Source organism: Pollicipes pollicipes, unplaced genomic scaffold (assembly GCF_011947565.3).
Source record: "Pollicipes pollicipes isolate AB1234 unplaced genomic scaffold, Ppol_2.1 Scaffold_5724;HRSCAF=6776_pilon_pilon_pilon, whole genome shotgun sequence".
NCBI classification, from domain to species: Eukaryota; Metazoa; Arthropoda; class Thecostraca; order Pollicipedomorpha; family Pollicipedidae; genus Pollicipes; species Pollicipes pollicipes.
This window is the reverse complement of record NW_023596746.1, coordinates 28114990-28137664: the sequence shown is the minus strand read 5'-3', so window position 1 is coordinate 28137664 and position 22675 is coordinate 28114990. Positions and strand designations below refer to the sequence as shown.

Sequence of the window (22675 nt, the reverse complement as noted above, 5' to 3'; positions counted from 1 at the left end):
AACAAGCTAACAGATGAGCCACCGACAAGAGCGTAGAGCCCTAAGCAGGTGACAAAGAACTGGAAGGTTCGTAGTCCCTAGACCAATGTAGAAGGCCCATGGGCATGTCGAGAGTGTATCCGTAGGTTAAACGAGACCGACGTGAAGCGCTCCTGAACAACCGAGCATACCACGGCAGGTTAACATATGGGGCTCTGCCTATAACGAGTGTGCCCAAACGAACGAGTGTACGAACGAGTGTGCCCAAACAAGCTAACAGATGAGCCACCGACAAGAGCGTAGAGCCCTAAGCAGGTGACAAAGAGCTGGAAGGTTCGTAGTCCCTAGACCAATGTAGAAGGCCCATGGGCATGTCGAGAGTGTATCCGTAGGTTAAACGAGACCGACGTGAAGCGCTCCTGAACAACCGAGCATACCACGGCAGGTTAACATATGGGGCTCTGCCTATAACCTATACAGTCTTTCAGGCGAATGGACAAGCAATGGAAGACCCCTGGCTGACAAGAGCCCCGGCAGGCTAGCAGGAAGGGTCCAGCAACGGCGCACGGCCCTCAGAGCAAATGCATATAAATCAGGGGGAACCTAAAGGGCTTCTTAATGACCGAATTGCCCCCGCAAGTAGACGTATGTGACCCCAGAAACAGCGCAGGGTCTCTGGACAACGTAATGAGCCTTAAAACCTCCCAAACACCACCCTCGCAACCAGTGAAAAATATTTTTGGTCTGTTCGTGGGCCCTTTGCCCTCGCTTACAACTGTTTGTTATCACCCAAAAGCACAAAATGTCCAATTTTGTTGCGTGTTGTGTGGAATAAAACACCATGTCCCTCTGGATCCCTGGGTGTTTCGATATCACTAATTTCAAGCGGTGGGGGCCTTCTAGCAACGAAAAATAGACCTGGTAAATGTATTACATGGATATTACAAAATTGGCACATTTTGACGAGTAAACGTGAAACGCAGCGCGGTAAACGTCCCCCACACCCTCCCGCCTCCACTCTGCCCCGTACCGCTATGGTGACCTCAATTCAATATAGGCGGATGCAGATTTCAAATTATGGGATATATGTTCTGTTTCTCTTTGTGGGTTTCATTCGAGCTGGTTAAAATGAGCGCCAAAATTTGGTAAAAAATCCACAATTAACTTTTTCATCATTTTGAGGAACACGACTGCACACGCCCCTGGATCTCAGGTGCGTCCGGTAAAAGTTGTTTACGTGTCGTCGCATCTGTCTTAACTCGACGAACGTGGCGCCTTTCTCCTCGAATTATCCTCCTTACTGCGAAGAAGAGCTAGTTGGTTAGGTCGCGTGGTGGTGGGCTTCGTAGTGGTGGCGTTTGTGATTAGGATTTGTGAGTAGTTGCTGTTTAACAGTAAAATAACACGATGTCGCGTAATGTTTCATCTCTCGCGAAGTTTCTTAGAGCTCCGCGTAGTTCAAGCGCCACAGGAGCAGGTCTAAGTGGCATTCAGGCACTGACAGGAAAATCAAACAATATTGCGAGTTTCCGAGCTCAGGCACGACTGGTGTCAAATGTCTCAGAAACCTCTAGTTCTGCAAGCAAGTATACTGATGGTCTGTTGGGATCATTGGTCAATGAACAACAGCTCACTCAGCAAAGTAACCCAAATCAGACAGTAACTAAAAAGCCTGATTGGAATAGGGCTGTGTCAGATGCCGAAAAAATTGTTGGATACCCAACATCATACCTGAGCCTTCGCTGCCTTCTCAGTGATGAAATTTCTAACATTGCTGTACATGTGCGCAAGCTTGTAGGAACGAGCCATCCTCTGCTTAAGACTGCCAAGTAAGTTTTCTCCATGAGTTGCCTAACCGCACAAATTTGTCTGACCTTGTGCTGAATGGTTAGGGCACCACCCAGTCATGAAAGTGTGTCAAAAGTATGTCAAAGTATGTCAAATATCCACAAGAGGTTGAGGAAAAGTGAGGCAAAGGATAATTTGTTGGGGGGAGGTGCACATTAACATATAACAAGTATTGAATTGTTATGGTTCGGCAGACAAGGATTCTCCCTAGCCTAATGCTGATCATGTGTGAAAGAATGTGTAGTTGCCAATGATTTATCAAGGAATGTGGCCAGAGTTCTTTCAAATTGATAATTAACTCACTCAATGTTAAGGTTTTAGACATGTTCACCAGAAGGCTCCACATCTGTATTTGTCTTTCATATTGATCATTAAGGGGATTCAGTGGTCAGGGTATACATTGCTACCTCATGTTAAGAAAGAGCATTGTACATCAATCATCATTTTTAAGGCAGAACATATTGTAATTAATTGTAAAACAGGTCATCTGAGCTCTTACCTTGGAACTTAAGTAACTAGGATAGCGAACATCCCAGCACAAACACGCAGCAACCACGACCTGGTGCAGCGCCATTTCTATGTGCGATCGGAGCATTACTGCGTGATCACAACATTACTGCACATCAAGAACCATAAAAATGTATGAGGCCAAGGTAACAAGAATTCAATAAAATGTGTTTCTTGCATATCCAAGCAGTCTTCCATATTGCTTGTAGATTGGTCAGCATGGTGGGGAAATACAACATTTTTGCATGGAAATACAACATTTTAAAACTTCTTAATACAGTACATATATATGGCATGAAACATGGATGCCATTGGGACACTGGGTTGAAGGGGTTAGGGTGGGGTTAGGTCAGGTCAGGTCAGGTCAGGTCAGGTCAGGTCCAGTTAGGTTAGGTTAGGTTGTTAGGCTAGGTTAGGCTAGATTAGATTAGATTAGGTTAGGCTAGGCTAGGCTAGGCTAGTTTAGACTATGTTCTGGACTATTCTGGCCTGTCCATTTCATAAATGTACCTAGACGCGATAAGAAACATTTTTCATTGCATTATTATTGTTACCTTGGTCCCATACATTTTTCATGGTTCTTGATAAGCAGAAATATTGTAAGTATGCAACGACAACGCAGAAACGGCGCTGGGGAGTTGAGGCGGTGAGGTGCGTGCAGTGCTGGGGAGCTCGCAATCGTAGCTGTTGAAATTTGAAGGTAGGGGCATGAATCTACCTGTTTTAAGATTATTTACGATATGCTCGCCTTAAACATGAGGAATGGTCTACAATTATTTTTTCTAACATTAGGTGGCAATGTATACCTACACCGGCAGAACAATGTATCTCCTGCCGCGTGATATTTTGCAATGTTTATCGTTGGTTTAAAGTAGGACATTTTGTGCTTAATTATATTGGCCCAAGCCTGTGAATTATGATATAGAATGTAAGCCAAGAAGTGCACACATATGTACAAACTGACAATCAGTGGCCAGGGGGTAGACCTGAGCACCACCTGCAAAAGCAAATTCTAGTTCCCTAAGTGCATGCTCAACTTTTTATACCTGCATTAAAGTTGTGAAAAGACATTGGTAGTTACTCCTAATGCTTAAGCATGCAACATGAATTTAAAAGTGTTATGTTGCAGTCTTGCAGCATTCTGCCACTTGGGGCAGGGATGGCAGTACTTTTTCATGCTGTTACACCACTTGCTCAGGATTCACTGCTTGATGCTTCCCTTGCTGAAAATTGACCAGTCAGCATTAAACTGAGTGTATGCAACCCAGCATCTAAGTGCCTCAGGCTTCATAACTGGGATGGGTAGGTCAGATATCTGGGTTCTGGGAGGGGGCGGGGGCTAGGGTGACAGACTTGGTGCAACAAATTGTGCATGAAAGCTGCTGAAGAGCCAGGATTCTGGCAACATGAATTCATATTTATATCCTGCATACCCTGCTAGATGAATTTTGGAATGTTACTTGAATTGATGTTAGATGAATGCACACTTTTCTGACTTATCTTACAGTAGCAACTAAAACAAGAGTGACACTATTAAATACATTTGCCAATATCACTTTTTATACTGATGATAAGTGACATCAAGTGTTTCAGCTTATGAGGATTGAGCAAACATTTGTTTGAACTCACCTATGCTAATAACAAGGCTTTGGAAATGGTCTGCTTTTTTATCATACTCAACAGCTTTCTGCAATGTAGCCATAGTCTCAGATAGGATTATGTAGTCATAGCCTCAGATTTGCAGGTAGCAGGTACATATCAGGATATTTGGGAGCAAGGAGTAGCAGAATATGTGCTCACAGATTTTAAATATTTGCACTGCATGGTATGCTGCCACTTACCACCAAGCAATGCCTGACAAATTGTGAGTATGTAGTGCCATAGGCAGTCACCTACCATCATTGTGTCACTACTGGTAGCATGGGAGCAGGCACTGACCACCAACACCTGCCCGTACCTCCAGGCGGCTGATCTACAATGGCAGAAACAACATGCAGACGCGCGGCCTCATTGTGCTGCTGCTCTCTAAGGCAGGCCGGCCACATGAACCCCGAGGAGCTGGAGGTGGCTGATGAGCAGGATAAGCCGGCCGGCGTCTCCCACAGGTGAACCATGCTCACTTGGCTGAGGTCAGACGACTGCGCTGCTGATGGCCAGTGCTAGATGGGTAGAGCCCGGAACTGGTCAAACGGATCAGGCCCGCCCGCAAAATCATTCGGGTTGAACATGTAGCATTGCGCCATCTCGTGCTGGTCCATGTCCTATTTTGTTCTGTCGGAGGTTGGCGCGTTATATTGTATTGATTCTGTAAAGTTTTGGCAGTAATACAGGACTGTTTAGGAGGTAGAGAGATTTTCAAACTTAGCACTGTCGATGTAAAAGTGCTCCCAGTGATCGCAACATTTTTGGTCGAGATGCGGCCTGGTTGGCTGAACGAAGTGTTTCAAAAGTGGTGATTCCTGTCATTCTTCATCTGCTAGGGCTAGAAAGATATTCTAGACCAGGAACTTGTTTATGTTCTTGATAATATTTAAGGTGACCAGGAACTTGTCATGCTTTTGAAAGTGCTTAGAATGAAAGCATTCGTCATGTTCTTAAGACAATGACGTTGGTAGGTTAATTCCTTTAAACCAAAAGAGTGTGAGTTTGGGTTGCCGTAAGACTCACCTTTCACGAAGCGGTGTCAACATGTGTCATCTTGTGATATGGCACGAAAATTGGGCGCCAGGAGTGCGTTGGCATATACAAAAAACAATCGTTTCAACATTTTGAAACGGTTGTTTGCTGGTATAATGGAGCGTGATAATGACACGGAGCTCTATCAGTCCCAGTGACGTCACTTGATTGGAGCAGACGTGGCTTTGGATCGTGGGCGATCGGTCTGTTGTGCGCTGTCCCTGTGACCGGGATGATCTGTGTGGTTCGCAGCCAGCGCTCTCTGGCGGAGATCACCGAGATGATCCACACAGCGCATCTGATCCACAAGGGCGTCGTGAACCTGACGCCGTCCGACTTCCCCGACGGCAACACGCTGCAGGACATGACGTTCGGCAACAAGATTGCCATCCTCAGTGGCGATTACCTGCTGTCCAATGCCTGCACGGGCCTGGCGGCGCTTAAGAACTCCAAGGTCGGTCCGACAGGTGCCGCCCGCCAGGCTAGGCATGTGTGGCTGGTTGGAAGGAAATGAGCCTTACCGACTCACCATTATCATGATCGTTTACAAAAGCTGTGGTCTTTTGCAAGTTAGGCTGACATCAAACTCACTGCGAGTTGAGAAATATGATGTGGGTTAGTATCACTACCACCTGGAATGGTCAGAACTTTAGGCAAAAAATATCTCTTGCGAACACCCTGTATACCATTATTCACAGTGCACCATACTAGGTTGTTTGTGATCTACCAGATTCCAGTGCAGCCATGGTCGGTCTTCGTCCTGGTTGTCGTGATCCATATATATATATAAACATTGGCATGCCCCACATGATCCACTTGGATAGGCTTACCCAAGGCCTTGAATACTACCAAGTACTCATTCGCTGTTGTCACTATGGCGTATGCGCGGCCTGGCGACGTCATCGATGCTACAAACTGGGCGTAGCGATATCGGGATAAAACCTCCGCAGATAGCAAGACGACTCACAAGACGACTCACTCACGACTCACTCACGACTCACTCACGGTTCTTGTAGCGGCAGGGACGTCATATTGTGCCCTTCGTGCGCGAATAACGAGCACACGTATTACGTACATGCGTACGCGATTTCCTGATCTGAGAAGTCCACATGAAGTTACGAGCAGATATTTGTGATCTGAATCGAGACGCCTGAGTGACCTGACCTGACCTGTCCTGACCCGCCTGGTTGTGCTGATGTCAGGTGGTGGAGCTGATCAGCACCTCCATCTCGGACTTCATGGAGGCCGAGTTCATCGGCGTGCAGGACACGCAGAGCAACCCCATCCCGACCAAGAACATGGCGATGGAGGAGTGGGCGGCCAAAAACTACCTGGCCGCTGGCAGTCTGATGGCCAAGAGCTGCCAGGCCACGCTCGTGCTGGCCGGGCACTCGGAGGAGATGCAGCAGAAGGGCTTCGAGTTTGGCAAGCAGATCGCCTACTCGTGGCAGGTGTGCTTCGACCGCGACCGCCGCCGGCCGCGCGGGCGGTGGAGGTCACTGGCGCGCCGTGCCTCTGCCGGGGTCACGTGGTGCGCGAGTTTGTCAGCAACGGGCCACTGGTGTTGTTTTTGTTTTGGCGCGTGTGCCGGCTGTGATGCATCGGCTAGTTGTCTGCGTTTGGGCTGTGATATGGACACTGGGACCCTCGATTCATGTGTCATTGATCGGTACCTCGCTAGTCGCGTTCTGTTTTGGGTGCTGCTGTTGCTGAGTGTTTTGGTGATGGCGCCAGCGCTGTTGTCAAGATGAATCAAGCATGCTTCTATTTTCGTTTGCTGTTTGTTTTAGGTTGTGGTAGGCAAACGACCATGTGAACCATCTGATGGTGGCTTACACACAATGCTTAACCTTTGGATCGTTTATATTCAGATTCATTTAACATTAAATCTAAATGCAACGAGCAATGGATGTGATTGGAGTAATGCTCATAACTCCCGCAGATTACGAAACTTTTCTTACAATCCCTATTTGTTTAGTCTGAGCGTCTGTGGTACATTTGTGGCACACGCGAAACTGAAAAAATCGTCCCTGGTTTCAAGCACCCATGCATGTCATACGATGAATTCGTGAAAACGCATCGCTGCATATCGTGGACACACGGATGGCAAGAAGGTCACCTCATCGCATCATGGTGGCAACTGCTGCTCGAGGTGACGGGCCGTGTTGGGCGCCGCTGACGTCAGCACGTGGGCCCCGCAGGCGCACGCAGACCTTCAGCCGTTCCTGGACCTGTACCGCTGCCCGCCGGGCACGCAGTTCGACCTGACCTCGGCGCCCGTGCTGCTGCACTGCCAGGAGCACCCCGAGCTGCTCGAGTACATCCAGTCGTGCGGCGACACCATCGACAACCTGGACTTCAAGTACCTGCACCAGGCCATCATGCAGGTGGGAGCTGCGGCCGCTGTGGCTGCCGCGCGGTGTGCCTGCTGACGCATGCCTCTCCGCTGTCCTCTGTCCTCTCCAGTCCTCTCTTGTCCTCCAGTCCTCTTGTATCCTCTCGTGTCCTCTCGAGCCCTTTCGTGTCCTCTCGAGCCCTCTCATGTCCTCTCGTGTCGCACGTCTGCCATTCGCCGTTGCGGCGTGCATGGTGCGTGTCCCCCTTGACATGCGGTCGTGCTAGCGAGTCCCCTTTGTATGACCACGGGCTTCCGTCGGCACGTGTGCTGTCCTTGCGCGCGCCATTTCCCGCGCGCTCATTGCGACAACCGTCGCTTGTGGATGGGTAGCCGTGCTGTGCTACTGCTGGGGCGCCGACGGAGCTGCCTATCGGTGGCTCGACACGCACGTACCGCTCGTTGGCTCTGCACGCCTCCTCGATGGCCACGTGGTGTCATGTCATGCTATTAAACTCATGCTGCTGAAATCGTGTGTCATGCTGTTGCGCTGCCTCGTCCGCCGCAATGAAAGCATGCGTTGCAAATCGGGGGGCTCTGTTGTAGCCCGGCCGGCATCACGCGCAAATGTCATGGTGTGCGTCAGTGCAGCACGCGTCCGACCGTCACTAGAGGTGTGCGCCAGGGGCTGAGCCTGTCGCACCCCTCTGGCGTGGGTGGTGGTGCGTGTCTGCCTGTCCGGTGTGTTGTGCGGCGCGCCGCTGACGTCTCGTGCCGGCCTGGCGGCGCGCCGACGCGTCACGCTTCACGTCGTCGACAGGGTCCCGGCGTCAAGCAGGGCCTGGAGCTGTGCATGCAGCACGCTCGGCTGGCGCTGGACGTGCTGGCTGACTTTGAGCGCTCGGACGCGCGCGTCGCCCTCGAGAACATCATCCATGCCATCATGGAGTGCGACTAGCCGGCCGGCCGCGAGCCCGTAGCGGCCGGGTGCCGGCCAAGGAAGCATCAAAAGATGGAGGCTGGCGATCGCAAGGGCGATGAAGGTGTGCTGCTGACTCAGCGGCGGGTCGTTTCTTTGTGAAGCAGAGATGTAGGGGACGATTGCGGAGCGGACGGATAACCACTTTGTGGTTCTGGCTCATGAAAAATACTCTGGGATGGGACTTTTGGCGGTTGGCAGCTAAGTTCGAGTAGCAGGTCCGCACTCTGGCCTTGCTGGCCACCGGACTTCGACAGTATTCTGTTCATCAGCGATGTTTTAGTATTTATTTGGCGGCCGTTAAACGGATCACTCGAGCGTCACGTAGCACAGAAGCCTGGTGGATCACCTCTAAGGCACCCGGCTTCCGCCTGGCCGGGCGAACGCTCGAAGCGATCGCTGCTCAACTTTGTTCGCGGTGACGCGTGGCTGCAAACGCTCGCAGCTGCTGTCTTAAAGTGCATTGTATTGTGTCGTAGGATTGTCGGGCCGGCCACTGGCTGGCGCTGGGGCCGACCTGGCGGCGTGCGCCGCTCCTGGCAGCCGCCCGGCGGGTCCGGCCGCCACCCAGGCGCCGGCCGCGGTCGGCTGCGCACCCCAGCCGGTCCAGCTCTAGTACTTATACTCGCCTGTTATGCGGTTCACGCTGTACGCCTGACCGTAGTTAGATGACTCTATTTTTACGACGCTGATTTGTTTGCGTCGCGCACGTTGTAGCGTGTGCCGGCAGCTGTGCGTGTGCGTGTGCGCGGCACCTCCGGCGGCCTAGAGTGCCGCGGCCGCTCCGCTGGAGACGGGTCCGGGGGTGCGGCACCCGCGCGTGGCCGCCCTCCCCGCCGAGGCAGCTCAGCCTGGCCCCACCGACACGGCTCGAGGGCCGTCTGCTCAGGGTGGTGCACGCTCTGCCTCGGTCCACGCGGCCGTGTCGCTCCCGTGCTCCGTGGTGACCGGTGTGTGCTCTGTACGGCCGTGACTGCGGCCGTCTGGAGGCCACGGACACCGTCTGGAAGGTCCGGCCTGCTCGCTGTGCGGCAGCGGCGGAGCCTGACAGCGCCCCGCTGCAGGCTCGCGCCCTCAGGCGAACGTGGCCTCGAACCCTCAGGCGAACGTGGCCTCGCACCCTCAGGCGAACGTGGCCTCGCGCCCTCAGGCGAACGTGGCCTCGCACCCTCAGGCGAACGTGGCCTCGCACCCTCAGGCGGACATGGCCTCGCACCCCAGGCGAACGTGGCCTCGCACCGGCCCGCCGCTGTTGTCTGCCAATCTCCGTCTGTACCATGTGTAGTGCTGTAGAACGGTGGTGGTCTGGTTATAAAATACACAGTGCATCTCTGGAACGGCGCGTTTGGCCGAGGAGACGTCGCAGGCTGCTGCTGGACGCTGCGTGTTTTGAAAAGCGGGGGATGCGACCGGCCAAACAATCACGTTGTCATGCATGGCCATCATGTTTTGCAAACTATGGAAACCATGCAAGTTTCAAAATGTCTATTTTATCTACTTGCCGTTGTTTTCTGGTCCTCCTGCGGTCCGAGCGGAGGATTTAAGACCTCAGAAGTCACCAAGATGGACCTAAGTGCGCTACCCGGTAGCCCACGCTGTTGAATAAATACACAGGACCGGGGAAGCAATGCATTCTCGCCCAGTTACAAACGCTCAAGCACAAGTAGTTGTTAACTAAGCGACGCTGATATATGTCCGTGAAGTTAGCGATTTATTCAGCGATTTTTACAGCGACGAGTTCCAATTTCCTTGCAAAAATGGTTTGAATGTGAATTTTGGCATGAAACACCAAAAATGACCCTTAATTTCCCATATCATGTGACCTTCCAGGTCAAAAGCTGGGTCAAAGGACGGGGAACTCCATATCACACAAAAATTACCGGCCGATTTTCAACTTGTAAATGCCAGAATATTCAACACGGAAAAAACTAGCCTCCGTCAAAAAGTCCTGACCTCTCAAGGCCACCCTTCAAGGTCAAACGCGGGCTCAAAACACGGGGAACTCCACATCACCCAAAAACTACTGGCCGATTTTTAACTAACAAACAGCAGAACATTCATCACAGAAAGAGCTAGCGTCCGTCAAAAAGTCCTGACCTCTCAAGGTCACCCTTCAAGGTCAAACACGGACTCAGAAGACGGGGAGCTCCATACGACCAAAAAATTGGCGGCCAATTTTTATTTAACAAACAGCAGAACATTTATCATAGAAAGAGGTAGCGTCCGTCAAAAAAGTTGAGCCCTCTTGAGGTAATCCTTCAAGGCCAAACGTGGTCACAATGGATGGGGAGCTCCATATCGTCCCAAAATCGTCAGCCAGTTTTAAACTTGCATGCATTACGATATTCATTGTAGAAAGATGTAGCGTCCGTCAAAAAGTCCTGGCCTCTGAAGGTCATTCTTCAAAGTCAAACGCGGGCTCAAAGGACGGAGAACCCCGTACCACCCAAAATTACCGGCCGATTTTTAACTAATAAACAGCAGAACATTCATTCCTTTGAGCCCGTATTTGACCTTGAAGGGTGACCTTGAGTGGTCAGGACTTTTTGACGGACGATAGCTCTTTCTGTGGTGAATGTTCTGATGTTTGTTAGTTAAAGATCGACCGGTAAGTTTTGGGTGATATGGAGTTCCCCGTCATTTGAGCCCGCGTTTGACCTTGAAGAGTGACCTTGATAGGTCAGGACTTTTTGAGGGACGCTAGTTTTTTCTGTGTTGAATATTCTGGCATTTGCAAGTTGAAACTTGGCCGGCAATTTTTGGATGATATCGAGTTCCCCGTCTTTTGACCCAGGGTTTCACCTGAAAGGCCACATGATATTGCAAAATAAGAGTCATTTTTGATGCTCTCACGGCACAATTGACCTTGAAACCATTTTTTCAGGGAAAGCGGAACTCGTCGCTGTAAAAATCGCCGAATAAATCGCTAACTTCGCGGGCATCGCTGCTGTCGCTGGGTCAAGGTCTTCATTTCACAGTGTTCAGGAAGTGTGCGGAATTATAATGCAGTGCGACTGGAACGGCCATTGGTTTTGTCAACATTTAGTCTTAGCCTCTGTGATGGAAGCATTTCTGTGGTGAGCACCACCGCTAAGTAATGCTCGTTCAACGAGCCATGACACGACTGTAAAATTCTATGTAAAAAACGGCAAAACTTTGCGGCAAAAGCATAACATCCCGCAATACTCGGCACAGTCCAAACTGCCCTCGGACGTTACCTGACCGTTAGGGTGACCCCTGCCACCGCCCGCAGGCCACCCCAGTGGGAGATAAATAACAAACGCCTAAAGCGACTCGAACCCACCCCGCCACTGGTCTGTTCATCGGAAGGCGAGCGCTCCAACCAGCTGGGTGATCGGGATAAGCAATCACACTGCGGGTGAAACGATTTTAAGTACAGCTCAGCGGTGCATCCTCCATCTAATTATACCACTAAAAGGGTGTTGAGGAACGGAATCAGTATATTCTGGGCAGTATCCACCAGAAGAACGGAATATACGGGTGCGGTTAATCTAGTCTTGTAAAGAAATCTAACCATGAGTACAGGTTCGAGTTATCAAGTTTCGAGTTATACAGTCCTTGTTCGGTTTTTTAACGTCATTTAACCAAATTTTCTCTTGGTGTGCTGAGTATCGATTTATTTTTACATGAGAATTCTCAGCTTATCACTGCTGAACACCAAAATTCATGACCTTTCTCATTTAAGCAACTTCCAACACGTCAAAGCGTTCACCAGGCTATTTTTTTAAGATGGCTGCCCTGGAGATAAATTCATTCACCAGTCTTTACCGACTCTGTTCTTTCAGTCAGTGACATGTATGTGGGGAAGCTCTTGCATGTTTGGTTTAACTTTGTATATATATATATATATATATATATATATATATATATATATGAGTACATGGTGACAAAGTTTCCAAAGTGTTCAAAGTGTTCACAAAGTTTCCATGAGGTCTCGTCCGTACGTGTTACCCCATGCTACATACAACCATTTTTCTGCTCATCGGGCCGCCTTCGATGAACAACACTCATTTTTGTCTGTCAAGTGAGATCCAATTACTGTGGCGCTTTTCCTTTAGATTTCGCCCTCTCTAAGGTTTTACGAAATGCAGATTCACGTTCCCTTGAAATGGGAAGTCGCTTCTCTGCAGCAGGACAATTTTGGAACCTACGAAACATTTTTTGCCGCAACGGGAACGCAAATTAAGGTGGCCAAAATCCGGAAAGAAATCACGGTTTGGGCGCAAATGAGGTCTACGTTATCGGCTTATCCCCCGAACCGATTTTAAAATGCGACACTCCTGCTATCACATGTGCATTGCCCAGTAGTCACGCCGGTTGCGGAGACATGCTTACATTCACATTGGTCTGAAACGCCGTGTTTGATCTACACTGATTTCACCATAACGGTTCTCAGCCGCCTGTGTTTTGGGAAATCTCAAGTCTTCCGTGAGCTGGGCGTCATGACGTGAAAACTTGCATAGCCGGCGTGTTTACGAGGCTCGTGCAATGTTCGTGATGCCTGATGTTCGCGTTAATTAATTTTCTAACTTTACATTCGGCATGTGGTATCGCATCCTACCGGCTAGTGGCCTGTGTTTGGTGCAGCCTCAACGTACCTTGCTTAGGGTGTGGTGACGCGAAGCTCGAATGGTTGAATATATTATGCCCTTTTCCATGGGAGCGGGAACCATGTTCAAGTGGGGGAGGGGGCAAGCTAAAAATTCTAGAACGGGCCCGCTTACATTAGACAGTGGGCCCCTACAAGCAGGAATGCGCCATTTAAGTCAATAATGAGCTCTCTCCAGGTCAAAATAGGCCCCAATGAGTCAGAATGGGTCACGTGCAGGACAAAATAGCCCCCCGCAGTCAATAACAGGATCTCTAAAGGATAGATTGGGCGTCCGAAGGTCCGAATGGGACCTCTACGAATAATAATGTGCCCTTGACAGGCCCAAATGTGCTTTTAACTAGCCAAAATGGGCTTGTTACAGGCCTAAATAAGCCCTTCTACAGCACGCGAGCATGGACCCTCCATGGTCGATAATATATTCTCTACATGTCAGAATGGGCCCTCTGGAATGGCTACTTTACGGTCAATAATGGGGCCCTCCACAGGCCGGAATGGGTCATCTATAGGCCAAAATAATAGGAACAGCCAATAATGGACCATCTATGAGCCTTAACTAGCCTCTCCACTGGTCAGAATGAGCCGCGTGCAGGCCAGAATGGGCCACTGATAACCGACAACGGACCCTTTACGACTCATAACGGGGCCTCTACGTATCATAATGAGCCCGTTGCAAGCCAGAAATGGTTTTTGGAGTAAAGCATGAACCTTTCACACGGCAGAATGTCCCTCCAGCAATAATGGACCATCTTCAGATCAGAATGTGCCTCTACGGACCAGGATGGGCCCTCCGCAGTCAAAAATGGGCCTGCTTTAGATCACAATTGACCCTCTCCAGGCTCAGAATGGCCCCTAAAAAGGTCAGAATGAGCCCTCAACAGGTCAAGATAGACTTTGCAATGCTTATGCAATCCCTTTACAGATCAGAATCGGTGTTTAACATGCCAGAATGGGCCCTCCACAGGCCCTCCGAGCTGGAGAGGGCTCCCAAGCTGTGGGAAAGCTCCCCCCCCCCCAGCTTTCAACTTGGGGGCGAGCTGCCCCACTTTTTGTTAAGAGTTGGATGGAATCCGGGGCAAGATAAGTTTCTTTAGCACCTTGGGGATCGGGCTTCGTCATTCACTGTTCAACCCCAACTCATTTTACGAAACTACGTCCCTGGGCCCAGTCCAACATTGGAGCAGACGTCTCAACATCCAGGGACCATAACCACGAAGAGGGATGACATGTCTTGGACTCCCGCGGAACACCTCAATTCGAACAACCGAACCGGTCAGTGCACACGCTGGTGTTTGCAGCGCGAAGAGCTTTTAGGGGTCCGCGCACACGTTGCCCAGTGCAAGGTTTCAAAGACGCCGTAAGGAATAAAGGGAACCCGTACAGTTCCTTTAAAAACCCAGAAGAGGAAAGGAATTTCGGTTTCATTGCTGTTTTTCGATGCAGATCGTGTTAAAACGAAATAAGAAAATAAATTCTGAATTTAAATAACTGGCTCAAGCAATAAAAAAAATATGACATGAATAAAACCTAAAACAGCTGTTCAGAATGCAAAACCATTTGAAGAATATGCGACGGCAACGCTGCACGACCCTTTAGCTTCCGAGTTCTTGCCGGAGCAACCATGGTACGTATTATTATTGTTTAAGTGATGATTTGACGGCTGGCACCGATGGCCACAAGCATGAAGTCTAGGTCAGCTAGTTTTCATTTGTGTACTCTTGTGGGATTAGGAATTGCTTGTGAGTGTGTATACTGATGCTGACTGCCAGTGATTGAAGGAATGTATCTTATGCGTCGGAAGCGCATGTACATAGCAATGGAGCTGTTAATTTTGTAACATTTTCGCATTTGTTGGGGCTACTGACGTATTGAGCTTAAGACGCTTCAGATATACGCTCGAAAAACTAATGAGGTATTCCTTACTCTATCATGGCAAGTTTTTGTGGCAGGTATACTGAAATTACTGAGAAGATTGTTGCTTTTAAATCCTGGAAGTCCTCTTTTCCATTTAATGGGGTTGCTCAATTAGTCTTAGCTGATGAGGAAATATGGAAATGGATAGTAAATGTGTGTCAAGATTGTGAGCTCAAAAGCCATTCTGCAAAAGGTCATCCACTTTGCGGAATGTGTACACAGGTGATGCCCATTCAGCTGAACATGGAGTATGCCTGCAGTAAAGTGGGCTAGGCAGCTAACCAAGTTGAGAAGTATTTTTGCTTAAAATTGTGGGTGGCATTTTTGCATGAAATCAACTGGGTAGCATGCTAATTTCTCAGGGTATTTGGAGCAATTGTGAAGTGGGGGCAATTGTACCAAACTCAAGGCTCAGGTTTACTCCATGTGTGGATTCAAATTGGATGTGGTATATCATATTACTTATGATAGTTTCAACAGAACATTTCTGGTGTAGTTTGGTCCAAAGGCCTGCACAGGCAATGAATCAGAATCATTGATTGCTATTGGTGTAGTGGTTGTGCAGTGTGCTTAGAAACTAGGTGCACGATGTTCAATATCCTGCAGTGTCTCCATCTTGCCATATGCAATGCTATATAGCTCCAGGTTTAAATTTTTGTTCTGAGTTTGCTTTTAGTGACGGAAGTTCAATTGTGAGTTATGTACTACCCGTACACTACTTATCAGCAGTTTAAGCAAAAAATTGTGCTGGAATTTAGCTGAGTGTTTATACTCCATGTTGGTTAAGCATTCTCCCTAACTGCTTCATTTTCTTGTCTGTCTGGTGTTTGTGTAGTTTGTGATCAAAATTATTTGTGTCAACCTGAACACTGGCCGCCCTAGGAGTTGACTCAGAAGAATATTGCTGTCTGGTCATCCTGTTTGTTTGTATCCTGGGTTTTGTGATGTGCTATCTTGTGATCATTCCTGTTTGAAATTGGGAAAGCTGTTGTAGGTACTTACTCATATTTTGTTGATCATAAAATTATGTGCCATATTGATATCTCATTTCTTGCAGTCACCTTTTGTAAGGGAGTTTCAGTTGCTTTGGTCACTTTCAAATGTATATGTGAGAAGAAGGTTTCACTCTTGGCTGTCAGCTACTGGGCTTTATGGTCTAGCTGGTTGAAGCAAGGAATGGGATGCAAAAGTAATCATCATGCTCTTGGATTGCTTGTATCATTGTGAAAAGCTCTGGCAAAATGGTCTCATGATGTTGAATGTTATAGCCTCTATCATACTGTGGGTGTATGTACATAAGAGAATGGCAATGCAAGATTGTATTGGATAGTTTGCTCATGGTGATTTGCTTGATTCAGGTGCTGAGAGGTAGACACCATGTATAACCACAGTGTATGTATTTTCAGAATATTTCCATATATATCTTGATGGTATTTTTGGGATGTCTTGTTATGGCCCCCTCTTTTACCACTCATCTACCATGCAGTGAACATTAACCAGCAAATTTGTTAACATTGTGAACAATGTTCTATGTTCTAGGGCCGTGTGCGCACCAAAACCGTGAAGAAGGTGGCTAAGGTCATCATTGAGAAGTACTATACCAAGCTTGGGCTTGACTTCCACACCAACAAGAGAATATGTGAGGAAATAGCAATCATTCCAAGCAAGCCTCTCCGCAACAAAATTGCTGGGTAAGGTCATTTATCTGTGCAACTGGAGTAAGAATGATTTTGTTTGTGGTGGTAGAATTACATGTGACATGTTTTGAGGCCTTTGAGGTTGATTAAGCAGTCAGCAGATAGTCATATGGGTCTTGAAGTCATGATAACCTTTGTTCATTATGTGGGCTCATCTGTATGAATTGTTTAACACATGCCCCAGTGGCTGGTTGGATACTTTTTGCTTGTGTGGGGTAGGTAAGGCAATCTGGCCCCCCTTAGATGTAAGGAACTAAGGGAGCTAGATACACCAAATTCATAGAGTGTGTGACATGTATGTGAGCTCACTCAGGTTAAAGTAGAGGTTTCAAGGTCATGACCTTTGGGTCAAATAAGGTCAAGCAAGGCCAAATTCCAGGTTGGTCTCCAAAGGGCCTGTGGAACCTAGATACTTGTTTAAGCAAAAAGCCACATGCCCATCTAAGGTCAGTGACCTCATTAAGCCTTTTGAATGTCATGTTGACAGAAATCATACAGCACCAGTTCACTTGTTTTTTACAGTTGGATAAGTGACAAAGATTGAGCTAACCAATATATTCTAAAAACAAAATGTTGACCTGGGTCATTCTGGGTCAGTGGCTTATTCTGACCTTTAAAAAGTCTATGGAAGGTGTTTAATGTGATTCCTGTTATGAATAAATTCAAAAGGAGCACCAGAAACTACCCCATACTGCAAGCCCTGGAGTAATAAAACAGTTTGTTTTGACTTTGGTCTAACCTTCATACCTGACCTTGGGTCAATGTGAGTTGTTCATTCAATTGTGTTGCCTCAGAAAGTATCTCAGAGATGTATGGCTTTGACTAACACTTGTTGCGCCAGATTTAACTATTCTGTAGAAATTGCCTTTGTTGAAACCATGGCCTCTTTCACCTGCCATAAGGTTGCTGACCTTGCCTTGTAAGGTCAGCGACCTTACAAGGTACATCTAAATTTGGATGCCAGGTGATCCCTTATTCAATTGCCAACAGCAGTGCAAAATTTGGCACGGCCACACTGTGCCATTTGGAAGCCATCCCAGAAAATCCTTTGGGGGTCAATTTGACCTTCTACCCGAGCGCATGTTAAGGTTTGGTAGGCAGGCAGGTTAACACATTTATTTGGTTGTCTGCACCCCATGTATGATGTATAGAATATATTTGATTCATCATTTGTTGTTTCCTTTTTGCTGATGTGACCAATAATTGTATGTTAGCTGGGTGGGAGATGTAAAAGCATCATTTTATGGCAAGTATATCTGCAGAGCCTTGAAATGCAGGCAGTGCAAGCTGCTCATGCACCCTGCAGGCTGGTACTTTGCACCAGTATGGACTGATCTTTCAGTTTTTGGGTCACACATTAGTGCAATGCATATGCTGATATGCATGCACTTAGAAAAGTGCCATGCTCCTGCTAGGTTTATGTAACTGAACCTTACTCAGTTGATATGAAATGATTGCCAGCATTTGTTAGCGGGTTAGGTGTTGAGTATATGGAAACATTAAACAACCCTCAATGGCCATTGGCATCAACACTATATATGCTGTCACAGAGTTCAACAAAGGTAGCATGGCCTAAAGCCCAAGTCATCACCATTCATGATTGATGATCTGAGAAGCTCTTCACTTGATGGGCTAATTGTTATGCACATTTTGGAGGAGTTGACAGCTTCAGAGGCCAGTGTAGGCCCATGTGGTCAGGTGTTGCTCTGTGAGTATAGGCTTAAAATAAGGATTGAGTCATGCAATTTGCACAGGCCAATTACAGCTTATTGCAACTAACATTCACACAAAGGTTCTGACAGTACTCTGGTGATACTAATTACCCTTAAACCTTACCCTAAAAACGTACAAGGCATTGCCCTAAAAACTTTACTACACTTACGGATTACTAATCTTAAGTGTGGTAAGGCTTGGGGTCGGATGTCTCTTGCTTCTGATCATACCATCAAGGCTGTAACTATTGCTGGAATACCTGATTTTGCTCAGGTGTGGGTGCTGCTCTCCCCCTCTAGCGCCACCGCGCGCACCTGTGTACGACTTGTCCCATGGTAAGCATGGTATCGTTATATGGTTGCTTGTTGTTGCACGTTCGACTGTTGCTCACGGCACCCGGCTGCGGCAGGTTCGTCACGCATTTGATGAAGCGCATCCAGCGCGCGCCAGTGCGTGGAATCTCCATCAAGCTGCAGGAGGAGGAGCGCGAGCGCAGGGACAACTTCGTGCCCGAGGTGTCGGCCCTCGAAAAGGACATCATCGACATCGACCCCGAGACGAAGGAGATGCTCAGCATGATGGTATGCTTCCCCGCATGCGTTTGTGGAGGGGGGATGCAGACTCCTGCACTTGTCTGCATGCTGTGTCCAATTAAAAATGTTTGGTTTAGTTTCTTTAGTATTGTGTCTGGCTGGAAGAAGCAGTTCAGGGTACTTATTTAGGTTGGTGATTGGTATATATGCCATCAAAGGGTGTAAAGGCTTTGGTATCACCATTTAATCTGTCGAGAGGCATGTTAAGGTTTGGATGGATCATTTCACCATACATCACAAGATGTAGTTCTACAGGCTGCGTTAACTTAATCAAATTAACTCCGCCACAACAAAATGGCATTGGCCTTTTCCCTTTGGATGTCAGATGTGAGGAGAGTGTCACCATGAAGCACGGGGCTAGTTGCCAAATGTGCATTTATAGGGAAGAACGCCGGTGATGTCAAGGTGGCATTTGCTGCAATTGACCTTGTGACCCCATGACCGTTGTAAAAGACTAGGAAGCAGGTTACCCTCCACGTGTGTGTCACGGAGCATAGACGTCGTGGGTTTATATTCCTGCTGCCGTTCGCCTGTATGACGCCGGTTGACTTCTGACGGGTTTCACACACGTCTCCGGTTCCGCTGACCCGACCGACGTGTGCGTGTTTGCAGGACTTCGCCAAGATCCCGGGACTGCAGGTGACCCAGCCCACTGCGAACACCTACGGAGGAGGCCCGCGCCGGTAGAGCATTGCTGTTTTGAATTCATTGCAACAAATAAAGGAGAAAACAGCATGCTTTTGTGTTCCTGGCGTTGTTGACATGTAAGGCAGAGGACTTTCACATGACTTTTAGCTCATTTATGCATTGTAATGGGACTATGCCCTTTGCAGGACAGACAAATAAGGAACGGCTTGCCATTGCGGTAGATGTGTTCTAGCACTGACCTTGATTAAGGCCCTGTTTAAACAGAATAGCACATGTGAATTGAGCAAAGCCAAAGCACATCAGAAACCTGCCAGCAGAGAAATGACGTAAAGTTTGCTGTTGTTTATTGGAGTTCAGGGGCGCGCCGACTGCGGTGGTCATTAAATGACGTATAGTGTGAATACGACTGCCCGCTTCTGTTGAAAACGACTAAAAGCTGCAGCAAAGGTCATAAGAATAGTTGCGCGACGCATTTGCGGCGTTTGCTATCATCAGATGGGCGGGGATTCTGCGCTAGTTTGACTAGTTCTGCGATGTACCGGCGACATGGTTAAATGGTGTGGCGACGGATCGTATGCAAGCTGGGCATCTAACAGGCTTGGTCGTCCATCAGCGGCGTTGGGTTGGATCTCCGGGCTGTGTTTATCGTAAGGAGAGGTTCGAATGTTGTTTATCTGAACCCCACCATTGAATCTACACAGAATATGGACGTGCAAACGGTTGTGGGTGGGGTATCCGGGTGGCACACGGAAGAATGGTCACCAGGTCGGGGTGGGCCCTTCCCCGTCAGAGGCACCTCTCCGGTCAGTTGGGTACCGCGCTTACGACACGAGCTGAAACCAGGCCGAAAGATGCAACCGAGAACGTCTCATGCCGCGTTTGTCAGCAACCTGATATCTTTTAGGCGAAACGAGAACGAATGGCGCCATGTGACCATGGCGGTCGACGCGTCATTAAGCTCAAATCATCATCATCATCATCACGGAACAAAAACATCGTCGATGGTAGCTGGCACATCCGGTGCATGCATTAGCGAATGCTTATGCTAAACGCGGGAATGATGTGGACCTGGCGCGGCTTCGTCCAGTCCTTTCACAATGCTTCCGCTAGCTGGCAGCACCACCGTCAGGCTGGCGATTGCCAGCTCGCTGACAAGTATTGAGATCGGTGCCGCGCCGGCAGTGGCTGTTCCGGTTTCCTCGCTTCTTCCGACCTTCATACACATGACGGTCATCTACGAAAATTCGTGTCCCAGTCAGGGGCGTAGTTTCACAAAAAGGGTTGAGGGCGGGGGGGGGGGAGGCGGTCAAACGTTGAAAAATGACTCCTACCCCCAAAAATATGCCAGCAAACAGGTTTCTAACCATACTTGACTCACTTTCTTCCCGCAGTTGGCGGAGGGGGCTGCAGCCTCCCCCAACTGAACAGAAAACTACACCCCTGGCCCCTGTTTAACTGACCTCTGATCAGTAGTTTACCACTTATCACTTAGGCAATCTCCTGGCGATGGCAGATGCCAGTAGTTAGATGCCAGAACTTCGACGCAAAGCACTTATCTCATGACACATTTGGGTGTGATAACGCTTCGGGAAAGCTTAACTAATCAATGGGGCAGACATGAGTTGAAGGAATGCATTCAAAATGCATGAATCAATCTCCCCAATTTATACTTACCGGTTATCACCCCAACAGCGGCAGCGCACAACGGAACGAAAAGGCAGTTCGTGGGAACTGCTGGAACAAAAAGGGCAAATGACTGATGCAAAACGGCTTGGCGATTTGATCAGTATGAACGTCGCACAAACTCGCTGCGCGTGCATCTCTGCGCTTGACTATGTACGCATGTGCACGCTTTGGTGTGTCAGCTTGCTTCCATGACGCAGCTGTAAAGCCAACTGATTCTCCACACCGTGGAAGGGGTCCATCAGCGTCGTCTGTCTGCACATAGGACACTCCCTCGCCAGCCTTCTTGTCGCCTGGTGTGGGGTCATCCAAGTGGACTCTGGAAACAGCATCGACGGCGTGGCCCAGCCTGGCTGCATACAGACGAACATTGCCAGCGACCTAGCTGCGTGCGCAGCCCTGAGCTATCTTACTGAGCGGCGGGGCTACGTCGAACACGCGCGGAACTACCACTTAGAAATCCACGTGCAGAGCTGCTAGCTGCGGCTGCGAGGAATTCCCGCGAGGCAGACCCCAGGTCAAGAGCGGCGCACGAACAGGTTAGGTCATGGGGCCACCTGACCCGTCGTTCTGCGTTCATTCCTGCTGGCACGGTGCGTGTGAGCGTGGAAACCACATCAACGGCTCCTCTCGCGCAACAGGAGCGGCGCTGCCACCTAGCAGGCGGTAACGGCACTTCTCATCTGACGGCGAGAGCGTCACGTGACTGCTCACACCGAGGAAGTGGGGGTGGGGGGACTCGAGCGGGCGGCGTGGTTTCCTCCACGGTTGGGCCTCCTCCGACGGCTGGGCCTCCGATGACGGCGCGGGCTTCTCCAGCAGCACGTCCTCCTTTAGCAGCTGACAGCGCGGCCTCTGGCGGCGCGGCCCCCTCCAGCGGCACGGCATCTGATGGCAGCGCGGCCTCTGGCGGCGCGGCCCCTTCCAGCGGCACGGCATCTGCGGGCGGCGTGGTTTCCTCCACGGTTGGGCCTCCTCCGGCGGCTGGGCCTCTGATGATGGCGCCTTCTCCAGCAGCACGTCCTCCTTTAGCAGCTGATAGCGCGGCCTCTGGCGGCGCGGCTCCCTCCAGCGGCACGGCATCTGATGGCAGCACGGTCTCTGCGGGGCATGGCCAGGTAACGCGGCCTCTGGCTGCACTCGAGCTACTCACGTCCAATCCACGGGTGTCGAGCCGGCGTTCTCGCGCGGCAATCCCTCGGGAGCGCACGCCGCGAGGTGCCCCTGGACTTCCACAGACCGGCACGTCCCATCGATCTGGTAGGTGTAGCCGCTATGTCCAGCGCACGTCTGCTGCTGGAAACGTGACCCGGGCGTGACCCGGACTTCACTGGGGACGCCCGGACGGACGGCCTGGGAGTCAGTCAGCGTCAGCATCAGGGGTGTAGGTCCCCATTCATTGGGTGGTGGAGGGACAAAGCCAAATTTTTCGCGTGCATTTACGGCTGGGATAGGAGAGGGACATTGTTCACC

At 49.4% G+C, this 22675-nt stretch overlaps 2 protein-coding genes across 2 annotated transcripts; both read left to right on the top strand.

Moving 5' to 3' along the window:
- The first annotated feature begins 1227 nt into the window (after nt 1–1227).
- On the top strand, nt 1228–9661 carry Pdss2 (Decaprenyl diphosphate synthase subunit 2). Its single transcript, XM_037227009.1, is given in 7 exon segments — nt 1228–1808; nt 4298–4367; nt 4369–4439; nt 5263–5464; nt 6213–6461; nt 7212–7397; nt 8166–9661. Coding segments are annotated over 7 exon segments (1338 nt in total). The 5' UTR covers nt 1228–1386; the 3' UTR covers nt 8304–9661.
- A 4867-nt stretch (nt 9662–14528) lies between these two features.
- On the top strand, nt 14529–19606 carry RpS17 (ribosomal protein S17). Its single transcript, XM_037227070.1, has 4 exons — nt 14529–14578; nt 16408–16559; nt 18688–18859; nt 19484–19606. Exons 1-4 carry the CDS (start codon nt 14576–14578, stop codon nt 19556–19558), a joined length of 402 nt encoding a protein of 133 aa, XP_037082965.1. The 5' UTR covers nt 14529–14575; the 3' UTR covers nt 19559–19606.
- Nucleotides 19607–22675: the final 3069 nt, after the last annotated feature.

Excerpts from the sequence above, each read along its gene's own strand:
- RpS17 (XM_037227070.1), top strand. Across the intron at positions 16,560-18,687 it reads CTCCGCAACAAAATTGCTGG|GTTCGTCACGCATTTGATGA; the intron begins GTAAGGTCATTT and ends CGGCTGCGGCAG. Across the intron at positions 18,860-19,483 it reads AGGAGATGCTCAGCATGATG|GACTTCGCCAAGATCCCGGG; the intron begins GTATGCTTCCCC and ends GCGTGTTTGCAG.